Source organism: Laccaria bicolor, genomic scaffold (genome assembly GCF_000143565.1).
Source record: "Laccaria bicolor S238N-H82 LACBIscaffold_37 genomic scaffold, whole genome shotgun sequence".
Lineage (NCBI taxonomy): Eukaryota > Fungi > Basidiomycota > Agaricomycetes > Agaricales > Hydnangiaceae > Laccaria > Laccaria bicolor.
Window position 1 is genome coordinate 40,966 of NW_001889908.1, and position 12,325 is coordinate 53,290.

A 12,325-nucleotide genomic window follows, 5' to 3' on the forward strand; every position below is an offset into this window, starting at 1 on the left:
AAGGGGGAGGGAATGGGAAGGGGAGGGAATAGGAGGGGGGGGAAAGGAAGGGGGAGGGAAAAGGGAGGGGGGATGCACAAAGGAGGGAGGGAAAAGGGGAGGCCCATGCACAACAATGAACACCCACAACACAACAAATCTGCCCACCCACGAATGCTGTACACCACACCAAATGAGCCCCACCATCCACAAATGCCTACCCATGACAACAAAGACCCATGAGCACAACATGCACATGACAACACAACACACACATGACAACGTGCAGGTGACAATGTGAAGACGATGAACAGAAATGGGCAATGATGAGCCCAGGTGAGCTCCCCCTCCCTCCATCATTCCACACCACCCCTCCATCATTGCCTCCCTCTATCGCTCCCCCTCCCATCCCTTCATTGCTCCCCCTCCCATTGCTCCCTCACATCCATTCCCACCTCTCCCTTCATCACTCCATCCCCCCTCCATCACTCCCTGCCTCTCCCTTCCCCCCTCACTCTCTACTCCACCCTCCCTTCCCCCCTCCCTTAACTATTGAAGTAGTATGCATTTGTAATATCAAGGATGAGGTAGTGAGTACGTGATGAGCTATCTAAATACCTAAGGGAAGGATACCAAGGCAACCAAGGAAGAACAATAAGTACAATAAGGATGGGAGGAGACAAGGAACAAGGAATCACAAGGTAACAAGACAATGAAGGGTTGGGTTGGAGAAACACGGCATGATGGTGAAGGGTTCGTCTCGGGGATGTCTTGGCATAGGGCATGGGTGTGGGATGGTTTGTGACATATATAAGCAATCATGATGAAAACTCAAAATTCAATGGTACATATGTGCATATTTTACAATCAAGCTCATCTAGTACTGCTCAACTTCATGTGTTTGATGAGACTACCATCTGGCTATGAACAAAAAAGACAAGAGTTCAATTAAAACATAAGTCACCAGGTGAGATAGAGAGGAAGGAAATAGGATTTCCTCCAGGATGCCCTCACAGATTTTTGGGGCTGTAAGTCTGTTTGACAAACAAAAAACAAAAAATTGATCCAAGATGTTCTTCACAATGGTGGGGATGTGCCATGTCCTGCATATGGATAAAAAAGGAAATTTGCCTTATTTGGTAAGGCATAGTAAGATTCTTTTCCTCCACTAGGACCATTCTACTATATAAGGAGATAAGCTGACAAATAATCTCCTTATATGGTTACCTCCTTGCCTCTGTCCTTCACTGTATAACACTCTGCATGTCCCTTACTCTGGGTGTGTCCATTTCAAAATATGAAAATATGAAAAGCAGGAATTCAACTTTTTGCTAATAAAACTGCCTTATTTGTGCTCATTCTAATTACTACCTCAATTGTTATTAGCTTTCAGTAAAAAATAGCCATGTAGCCTAGTATACTTCCCCCATGTCCCTCCCTCTGGCTGTGTCTTGTTCAAAATGTGAGAATAAGCTATTCAACTTTCTGTTGATAACACCATCCCTGTTGTTATTCTTCTATTTTTAGATGCCTTGAAAAATTGTCATGACCTCCCAGAAAACACCAAGACAATTCCTCCATCATTGTGAATGCTTTCAAAGGCATCACAAACAAAAAGAGATCATCCTTTTTGATTTCCCTCTGAAGCCCTAATTTTCCTGGCCACTATTGTAAGCCACCTGTCCAACCAAGGAATCAACCAAAGACTTACAAAAACATGTGTAGAGCCCCTGCACCCCAAACTTCTCTTCCCAAGACATGTCTGAATACCACCAAGGATGCCAGAGGAAAGAAGGCAGCTAAATTCACCAGCACTGATGGTTTTTACAACTGCTGGTGATAAGTTGTTTTCTGTGGTTGTGAATGGTCTTATTTTGTGTCTATCAATCTCACTGATGAATTACTCAGTGGTGCAGTTGATGCTGCAATGGTGGCAATCTTGTACTTTGTACAATCTGCAAAATTAATGTGATGATGCACCTGCATCACAGTGGATGTGTCAGCAAAATTCGAAACACAAAACAAAACAAAAACAAAAGCTTTGGAATGGAATGATGTTGCTTTGAGTGGCTCTGAAAGTGCAAGACAGAGGTTCCCTTGTGTTCTCAAAGTATGAGATGTAGAGTAGATACAACTCCTAATAAAAGAGAATGTGTCCAGAGGAGAGTGTGAAGTGGGAGAGTGATTGGGGACATTTGTGAAAGTAATAAGTTTCAGAGATGTGATGATGTGAATGATATGAGTGCACACGGCATGCAAGACAATAGTGAATGTTACGATGAAGCCTTGAACCGATGATCAGCTGAAGAAAAGATACAAATTGTGGATTGGAGTAGAAGTTGTATTTTTCTTTTGAAGTACAGGATTTTTGTACAGAAAAAACTACAAATAAGTCAAATGTTTGTGAAATTGAATAAAGTCGCAGGGAGCATGTGTGTTGTGAAGCTGCAGGATATTTGCATAGTTGTGAAAATATGTGGAGTGCCAAATTCATGTGTGTAGAACAAGCACATGCTTATCAGTGATCTGCTCAGTCTGCATCAAGTTTGGAATCAATGATGGTATGTATAATTTCCAATGCCCTACCTGCTTTCTGAAAGAGAGTAAAGACATCCCCTATGTATGTTTTTCCTTTAATCTCCTTCTCACTAATATTTATGTGCACCTAGCCATGGAAATTTCAATCCTGTGGTCCTTGTAGGAAAAACTGGCCAAAGATCAACACATCTCCCTTGGCCATCATTTCTATCCACCTCCAGGGATGATGGACTCACCATTGATCCTCACCTATCATCATTTGGCCCCTTGGCTTCATGGTAATCTTGTACTTGTTGACTTGATGTTCAATTTTGATGATCCAAGAAATAGATTTACCTCCCAAATGGACTGTATGCTCCAGGAGTTTGAAGATGGTAGGTTCAAAGAGTAGGTTATGTTTAACCTTATTTTTATGCACCTCAGATTCCATAAATATCACATGCCAGTAGTTGAAAGTTGGCCACACAGTGCCAGAGGGAATGTAGCTCTTGCACACATGGTAAAACAGTGGTACCTTATGCAACTAACACAGGAGGTGAGTGCAATTCCCAAGTTGCCATCATGGTGCAATGTGCAAATGCTAACCTTGACTTCTGGCCAGGGTACCAACTTTATTCACTTTTGTATCCTCCACACGCACTTTGCTAGCCAGCAGGCCATTGAGGAGATGGAAGTGCATAACCACCACCTGCCACATGAGCTGCCTTGCGCAGGAACATCTCTCCATGCTCAACACTTTGCACCTAATATTTACTCTGAAAGAGGAGTTGGAAAGCCAATCTTTGGATGATATGCACTCCTGAATATAATACATACTCAGAGGTACAACCAATCTTCAACTGCCATCCAATTTTCAATAAATATATATATATAGGTAGCTGGACCTCATTTATGGTCTCACCATCAAAGATGTACTTCTGAAGCAAAAGCTGAGATGTGATTCAACTACTATACAAATACAACTTGAAATTTACCAAAGCTACAACTCATCATGGTCATGGTACAACTCCTCAAAATGGTTGGTTGGAAAAGATCCATGGCAGTCAAATTGAAAGAGCTGATCTTCAGTGATAGAAATCAGCAGCATAAGAAATAGCTCCCTTATCTTGCTCTCATCCAAAAACTCCGCAGTTCTAAAAAGATCACAATGTCGTGTTGAAAAAAAGAAAAGGAAAAAGAACATGTTGTACCAATCAACCCTTCTTGACTTCCCTTTCCTCACTACCAGCACCTGGGTATAGCATGGCACAAAGATTTTACGAAATGGTAAGTTTCTTTGTCCTTCAATGTGAGATTATCCTTGACAACACATGCATTGTAGAAAATAGATTCACAAACAAGCCTCATGGTTTGGGATCCTAAAGGCAAGGCAGTCACCATTAAGCTGGCACTGCATGTAAGCAACCTATTATCTCTTAGCTAACAATATAACCTAGTAACGATGACATTCAGCATAAAAGTGATCTCAACAGTCTTCATTTATTATTTGAATCAGTGCATTTAATCAAAGGATGACCCCTCCATGTTGAAAGACCTGCAGAATCAGTTTTCAAGATTTTCACAGAGGATGAATTTCTGAGCATGCCCAGCGAACATGTTCAGAGATTCATCAGATCACACAACATTGTCCTGAAGACTGCGAGGTGGATGGTATAAATTTTGATGCCCAGGGCCTAGGTACTTTGAAAAGAACTGGGGCCATCATTGAGCTGCAAGGCAAGCATATTTTTAGCATAACACATTCAATAACTGAACTCCTATGCAATGCAGACCAGTCAAGCAAAGCATCTGCAAATTTACAGTCTCAGGTAAAGAAGGGGACACTGAGCATGATGCTTCAGGAAGCAACATCAGTCAATGGTTGAATTTTAAATGCTTTGGACTCCCCCATGCCTCATACTGGTGTCAACTGGAAGTCCAGCTTTGCATCTTATTGGGCAGCCTGGTCTTTGACAGAAGGCTGCTGTATGTGCCAGCAGGATGATTCTTTCCTATCATCTGACCTGTACATGTACCTCAGCCCTGGTACACGACTGTAGGAGTTGTCAATCTCACCCATCTTCCTCTAAACTTATAGCACCAGAGAACACAATGTGTTATGGAAGTCACTACTATTTGACATCTAACCTGCAGGACACACTCTTCAGTATCATTCACTGCTTCGTAGCAAACCATCTGATAACGAACACTGATCATGCTCCTTCACATTGTCTGCTGCAACACCTGATGGTGTATTTCTTTGAAGCACTTGTGTGAGAATCGCATTTACCATCTGGTATGTTTTCATTGGTGTCAAGTCTGAGCTCAATGCTCATCCTTTTTCTCAGAGATTGACTGGGCCACATCCCAGATCTTACAAAGTTCCAATCATTGGTTGACCTTCTTTCCCTGTGCATCATAATTATCCTCCAAAATGTCCTCAACCCAGAGACCTATATAGCTGATGACGCCCATGAGGAAGAACATACCTCCATTTGTTACATGGTATGGGACTTGATCTCAATGCCCAGTGAAGAATGATTTCGAGTTATCCACACACGAGGAATGGCTTACCTCATGGTTGAATGACTGGACAATAATTATCTTGTCATGAGTCCTGAGGATGAAGAATTAAGTATCATGGATGATGTCTTTTACCCTTATTTGGCAAGGGTCATCATTTGTTTACAGAAATCAAAAAGGGCAGCAGATGGCAATTAAGTCTTGGGCTTACACAACTGCTCCTTCAAGGATGTGCATCATCAGCTTTCCCTCACATTTTATGGAAGCCATGAAGTTTCAACAGCCTTGGAGGAGAGCGAAATCAATGACATTGATAGTATTGCCTTTGAGGAGCAGAAGACATACAGAATTTTTTCTGCAGGAGGAACAGGGAAAGCACAAATAGGTAAGTCTAAATAACCTTCAAATTATGAGCTGGTTGATCTTAAAACAGCAAGTAGAAGACAACTGGAACACATTTGTTTAGCAGCAGAAACTTATCAATTATTCTGTTTTCCTCATTGATACACACCTTTTCACTTGTTTCAATTGGTAGGCTACCTATCTGGCATGGCCCAAGGTTGACCTATTATTTGAATAACTCAATCATTACATTATTATTTGCAGTGGTGCATAGTGATTCTTCAAGGGAGGCTGCAACTCTGAAGCATGTGGGTATCAGCCATCTAATTTGAGATATACCAATCAACCTATAACTCCAACCACACATCACTTCCATATTCATATAAGCAGTACTTATCAGTCCCCCACAGAGTCCTGCAGGACTCACAGGATTCCTGGGGATTCCTGGGGATTCCTGAGGATTCCTCAGGACTACACTATAATTTTGGTGATTTTGTGTTGGAGGAGAAAAATTCTGTCAAGTCCTCAGGAATCCTGAGGACTACATGTCATTTAAACCATAAGTTAATGCTAAGAATGCCTCATGATAGGTAAATTTTATTGGTGAAAAATAAGATGTATTGAATGTAATTAATTAAGTATATTTACTACAATTTAACTTTAAAGGGAGGGGGGAGGAGTGATGAAAAGTGATGAAGGGATGCTGGTGGGGAGTGAGAAGGGAGGGGAGGGGAGTGATGGAGGGGGAAGGGAGTGTGGAGAGGGAGAGGGAGTGTGGAGAGGGGGAAGGGAGTGTGGAGAGGGGGAAGGGAGTGTGGAGAGGGGGAAGGGAGTGTGGAGAGGGAGAGGGAAGGGAATGATAGAGGGGGGAGGATGGAAGGGAGGGAGTGGGTGATGGAGGAGCAATGGAGGGAGGGGGAATGAAAAGAGGGGGAGAGCTCACTTACCTGGGCTCCTTGTCGCCCGTTTCCATTCATGGGGGCTGGCTGTTGTCTGTGGGTGGCGCAAAGTCGTCTGGGGGGCAACCGCCATTTGTCGACGGTGGGTGCTCATGAAAAGTGGTGGGCACTGGTCGCCGTTTGTCATTTGTGGGTGCTGGGTGCTTGTCCGTGGGCACTGGTTGTTTGTTTGTGGGCGGTGGGTNTCGTTCGTCGCCCGTTGTCTGGGCAGTTGTCTGTTGGATAGCCATATCAGACCGGCAACTCCGACACGCCAATGCAGTGCGCGCTGTCGTGCACACTCAACCTATCTAGGACTAAGTAGTATATTGTAGAGTATTCTAGTAGTTACATATTGTAGTCTATAAGGAGGGCTCGAGAGCCCCCAATTCATTATCCTTCTTGCTTTATACTCCCTCGTATTAGCTGCTCCAACAGGTTATGGGCCCCGAAGCCTAAACACACTACAAACTACTATACAACCTTATCACACCCTTAGAAGGGTCTACTGGAAGCCCAAGGGCCATTAGTTTCCAGTTAACTAACCTAACTTTCAAACACTATCAGTGCCCCCCTAATTCCTGCGGGAATCCGGTCATTCCTGCGGATTCCAATGGATTCCAGAGGAATGAAATTTGGCAGGGAGGCCTGCTATTTTCATCATTCTGGTGCCTTACCATTCTGGTGGAATTTGGGCATTTCGGAATTGACACCGGAATGTTCTGCAGGATTGACAGGAACGGAATGCAATGGAATCCGTTCATTTGTTTGTTTATTTTACTTCTGTTACCAAACAAAGACAACACTACCAAACAAATGCAACACTCTTTCCTTTCCACCCACCAACCATCCTCTTCCCCACCTCCATTCCCTCCCACCAACCATGTTGACAACAGTGACAACCATGACGACACCACATGACCCAACAATGGCCACAACTCGCCAGCAACAAATGGTAATGACCACCGCCAGCAACATGGCACCACCACCATCCATGAGCACCCACCACCACAATGACGTGGCACCACCACTCATGTGTCGTGTCGCCATAATAGAGAAAACACTATGAAAACTTAAAAGAAGTCACCTCAGCTGTGCCACACACGACTGAGCCACTTCAAACCTTTACTAAAAATCAGTATTAATCCGTCTGACCTCTCGGACAATGCACGGATGTGTAAATATAAATAGAAAACATAGAATAGTATAAAAGAAGGATGTGCGCAGGCTGAAACACAAGGAATTATAGTGTTTGGAAGTCTGGTCTCGTGACTGGAAAAAGACCGTAACCAGACCGGACCAAGACCGCAAAAGACCGGACCTGCGGTTATGGTCTTTTATTTTTGAGATGTAAAGACCGCAAAAAAACCGGTTAACGTGAACCGGTCTTGACCAGTTTGGACCGGTCTTTTGTAGCCCCTTAAATACCCTTTAACACGCACCCAAGAACGTACGATTTGGTAAAAAAAACGAGAGAGATATGAATTAAAATGTAAATTACTTTTGGGAATAATAGATGTACCAGACTTATTTTATAGAAGCACCAATTCCTAACGGAATTTGACGTTCTTGGGCTCATTTTAAAGCTAATAGAGATGTTAATAAATTTACCGATTCATAACTTTAAAATATTAGCCTAAAGACCGGTCATAAACCGGTTAAAACGGATGCAGACCGAAACCGGACTATAGACTGCAAAAAGACCGCAGACCGCGGTTTTTTGCGGTCCGGTCTGGTCTTTTGACTTCTGGGGAAAAGGCAGACCGGTTACGGTTACGGTTAATGCCCCTGGGCATCAAAAAACCGGACCGAACTGGACTTTCAAACACTAAGGAATTATCCCCTCTGTTGACCAGCTGTCACACTCCCAGTAGCATCTGAGGTAGTGGATAAGTTTGTAATCAATTTAAAGGACTTTTCTTCACAGACATAAGTAATGTGTGCCAAGAACCAGCATGTTAAGTGGGGATCACTGAGCTTTTTGAAGTTAGTAAGAGAGCTCTTTACTACTACTGAGGAATCCAAGTGAGCATGCTTGAAGAGTCTTTAAGACTAGTTTAGATTGAATCAGAGGCATAATAAAAGCTCAAGGGAGTTACAAAAGTCTACAAAGCACTGTTTCCTTGTCATTTCTTCATATACAGTTAGAACACAATCCCAGAACACTGAGATAGTCCCCATAAAAGCTGTTTCCCCTTGAAGACTATCAAGTTTCGAATTTTATACTTGTGCCTGCATGCAAAAACAATACCATTTGTTCCAAAAGGTCTACTAGACTCAGACAAGTGATATAAAATATACAGAATCATTTCCCCAAACTTCTACTTTAAGTTCTAACAAAACAAGTGTGGTAATTCCATTTACCATATGAACCCAAACTCGAAGTACCAAGCATGTACCTGTGGTGATAAGTGTTTAAGGCGTTAGCATGTGTGTGTGTTGTTTAGGTGTTCATGCATCTTGTCAGCATGTCCAATTGCACTTTCCTCACTCCTGCGTGTCATGGTCTTCTCATCTGGAGCCCACTGCAAGGGTTTTCTTTTGTTTTCTTTTTCAATTAAAACTTCAAAAAAAAAGCTGTTTGAATCAACCGAAGACCATAAAACCAAGTCTAGTTTCTGATACCAAGAACTAGCACCAAAAGTCATTTACAATGGCAGCCATAAAAGTTAGAGAAACAGCCACATCTAAACTAAGATTCACCTACCATGAAATAGAGCACAAAGAGGTTCTAGAGTAAACACCCAACACAGGGAGAAGAATTGCATTACTACCAAAGGGTTTAGAAACACATAATGGATTTATTGTGGAAACTCGTGCTTATACAAGAACTACAGAAAAGACTACATAGACACTTAAATGGCATGTCTGAAACATTGAAAGACTAAACTACACCTAAGTAATAAATGTACGAAGACTTAGCATGGCTTGCAGCCATTCAGAAAGACATGTATGGTGATTCCTGCATACACATCAAAGACTGATGCGTCTGAATGTCACAAGTACAAACATAAGAGAAAGACACATTCTATTATATGAAATATAATAAGAACCCCCTGACAATTAAGAAAAAGACATTTGAAAACACCTTCAGAGTGTCTCCCGACCTCCGTAATGAAAAGATGAGCCAAGACAAGGCATTTTAATTAAAAACTCGGAAACGATGGGAGACCAAAGACTATTGGTAAATGTGTATGCATGCGCATCAACGCATCAGGAAACATTAATAATTTTGTGATGTCATCTGTCAAACCGGTAAACCGGGCCATAGAAAGAAACACGCGAGATCATGCCAAGCTAAGAATAGCTACGTTGGCTAACTCTGCATACACATCAAACACTGATGTGTTTGAAAATGAAAGACACAACACTACAAAATATACCACACGTTCTTTAAAAATTCATATTTGTAATTCAGACTGAAGTATCCCACATTAAAACACATGTAAAAGGTAGATACGGGTTCCTGGAGTATATAAGGAGCGCGCTGGCAGGTCAAAAGGCAAGCAATCGCCCCCCCATTGACCGAGGTCTTAGCAGTGCCCCCCCTATTCCTGCAGGAATCCGGTGGAATGGAATTTAGCAGAAGGCCCTGCTAAATTGTTTATTCCAGTGTTTTCCATTCCAGTGGAATTCCGGTGGATTCCGGAATGTACACCGGAATGTTCCCCGGAATGGTCTTCCCCGGAATGGGCAGGAATGGTGTTCCCCGGAGTGGGCAGGAATGGGATTCCAGTCCAATCTGTTTATTTTATTTATTTATTACTGTATTATAGTTTATTTATTTTCAATGGATCACAAACAATGTTTGTTTAGTGAACATGCTCACCAAACATGGCCACTCTCTTCTTCCACCACCACCACCATGCTCGTCACCGCCACCAACGCCACGCCATCACCGTCACCCATAGCCACCACCGCCAACATCGCTCCTCGATCATCCATGGCCGCCACGACCACCAACATCAACCACAACACCCTTCAACAACAACGCGGCGACGCCATGTCACGAAACAACGAGCGCCGTAACCCACGAAAACACCCAACACCCACGAAAACAATGCCCCCAGACACAAAACGACACCCGACGGGCACAAAACGACGCCCACCGCCCATGTACACGAGGTCTTATCAGTGCCCCCCTAATTCCTGCAGGAATCCGGTCATTCCTGCGGATTCCGGTGGATTCCGGAGGAAGGAAATTTGGCAGGGAGGCCTGCCATTTTCATCATTCCGGTGCCTTACCAATCCAGCGGAATTTGGGCATTCCAGAATTGACACCGGAATGATCCGCGGAATGCACAGGAATGGAATGCAACGGAATCCGGTCCTTTGTTTGTTTATTTTACTTGTGTTACCAAACAAAGGCAATGTTACCAAACAAATGCAACACCATTCCTTTCCACCACCACCACCCATCCTCTTCCCCACCCCCACGACAGTCACGATAAACCGACGACGCCACGCCACCCACGACGACGACGACAACCCCACATGACCCCACAACGGCGACGACCACCAAGCGACGAACAGTGACAACCACCGCCAGTGACGTGGCAACCAAACGGACGACAACAACAACACCACCGCTATGCACGAGCACCCACCACCATCCAGACGGCATCCACCACCATCCACGAGTGCCCACCACGACAACCACGTGAACGCTGCAACGCCACGTCACAAATCAAACAAGCCCCCCACGGCACGATGGCAACGATGCCCACGACAACAACGACGTCCATGGCTACGACAACGACACGCGACAACGACAACGCGACAACGACAACATGACAACGACCACGCGACAACGACCACGCGACAACGACAATGCGACGACGTCCACGCGACAACGTCCACAACTACGACGACGGCACACGACGACGTCCACGCAACGACGACACCGCGACGACGACCACACGACGATGACAACGCGACGACGACCACGCGACGACACAGGATGACGACGTCGATGGACGACGAGGCCCAGCACTACCCCCTTCCCCTTCCTTCCTCCCTCCCTTCCTTCCTCCCTCCCTTCCTTCCTTCCTGCCTCCCTCCCTTCCTCCCTCCCTTCCTTCCTCCCTCCCTCCCTTCCTTCCTCCCTCCCTCCCTTCCCTCCCTCCCTTCCTTCCTCCCTTCCTTCCTTCCTTCCTCCCTCCCTCCCTTCCTTCCTCCCTTCCTTCTTCCTTCCCTTTCTTCCTCCCTCCCTTCCTTCCCTTTCTTCCTCCCTCCCTTCCTTCCCTCCCTTCCTTCCTTCCTCTCCCCCTCCACCCTTCTCTTCCTGCCCCTTCATTTAACTTAGAAAATAGTAAATTAGATGTATATTTGAGTTTCAATATATAAAATTTGAAATATATAAATGTTATAAGAAAGTATTCATGCCCTTTAAGTCAGTGTGAATAAGTGCATATGAGTGTAAATGTATCTAGCAAAAAGGAAAGGTGTTGTATGGGTCATATTCTGGTCCCATTCCTGTGGATTCCTGCAGATTCCGGTGCCATTCCTCCGGATTCCTGCAGATTCCTGCAGATTCCTGTGGATTCCTGCAGGAATGGGTGGGGCACTGTAAAGTACTGATGTACACCGCCAGCGCCCACGAAAACCATACCCCGCCCACGAAAACATCCCACCACCCACCGAAAAACACACGCCGCCCACTGAAAAACACGCACCGCCCACCAAAAAACACGCACCGCCCACACGACATACGACGGCACCACGCCGCCTACCAAAACCACCACGTCCACACCAACGCCACCCACGACGACGCCCCCAACGGCAACCAGCGCCCACGATGACAGCGATGACAACGTCATGAATAAAGCAACAACGCAGACACACGACGAAAACGCGAACACGCGACGAGGAGGCGACAACGAAATGCAACACAACGATGGGATGCCAACGCGGGCCGACGATGGCCGAGGTCCCAGCCACGCTCCCTCTCCCCTCCACCATTCACTCCCTCCCTGCCTCCTTCCCCCTTTCCTTGTCCCTCCCCCTTGCTCCACCCATTCCTTCCC

At 44.8% G+C, this 12,325-nt stretch overlaps 5 protein-coding genes across 5 annotated transcripts; 3 read left to right on the plus strand and 2 right to left on the minus strand.

The window, feature by feature from the left end:
- Positions 1 to 2,376: 2,376 nt before the first annotated feature.
- On the plus strand, positions 2,377 to 3,307 carry LACBIDRAFT_331903 (uncharacterized protein; the record flags this gene model as incomplete). Its single annotated transcript, XM_001886297.1, has 5 exons — positions 2,377 to 2,411; positions 2,482 to 2,540; positions 2,848 to 2,891; positions 3,026 to 3,052; positions 3,119 to 3,307. 5 exons carry the CDS (start codon positions 2,377 to 2,379, stop codon positions 3,305 to 3,307), a joined length of 354 nt encoding a protein of 117 aa, XP_001886332.1.
- Positions 3,308 to 3,759: 452 nt separating this feature from the next.
- LACBIDRAFT_307766 (uncharacterized protein) lies at positions 3,760 to 4,032 on the plus strand (the record flags this gene model as incomplete). The annotated part of the gene is made up of 3 exons (XM_001886298.1): positions 3,760 to 3,783; positions 3,839 to 3,913; positions 3,970 to 4,032. 3 exons carry the CDS (start codon positions 3,760 to 3,762, stop codon positions 4,030 to 4,032), a joined length of 162 nt encoding a protein of 53 aa, XP_001886333.1.
- Positions 4,033 to 6,334: 2,302 nt separating this feature from the next.
- Positions 6,335 to 7,349, minus strand: LACBIDRAFT_331904 (uncharacterized protein; the record flags this gene model as incomplete). Its single annotated transcript, XM_001886363.1, has 4 exons — positions 6,335 to 6,535; positions 6,558 to 6,616; positions 6,846 to 6,849; positions 7,143 to 7,349. The coding sequence occupies 4 exons, from the start codon at positions 7,347 to 7,349 to the stop codon at positions 6,335 to 6,337; spliced, it is 471 nt and encodes a 156-aa protein (XP_001886398.1).
- Positions 7,350 to 7,790: 441 nt separating this feature from the next.
- LACBIDRAFT_307767 (uncharacterized protein) lies at positions 7,791 to 8,095 on the minus strand (the record flags this gene model as incomplete). The annotated part of the gene is made up of 2 exons (XM_001886364.1): positions 7,791 to 7,920; positions 7,986 to 8,095. 2 exons carry the CDS (start codon positions 8,093 to 8,095, stop codon positions 7,875 to 7,877), a joined length of 156 nt encoding a protein of 51 aa, XP_001886399.1. The 3' UTR covers positions 7,791 to 7,874.
- Positions 8,096 to 9,949: 1,854 nt separating this feature from the next.
- Positions 9,950 to 11,604, plus strand: LACBIDRAFT_331905 (uncharacterized protein; the record flags this gene model as incomplete). The annotated part of the gene is made up of 3 exons (XM_001886299.1): positions 9,950 to 10,013; positions 10,076 to 10,535; positions 10,917 to 11,604. 3 exons carry the CDS (start codon positions 9,950 to 9,952, stop codon positions 11,602 to 11,604), a joined length of 1,212 nt encoding a protein of 403 aa, XP_001886334.1.
- Between the last annotated feature and the right edge of the window lie 721 nt (positions 11,605 to 12,325).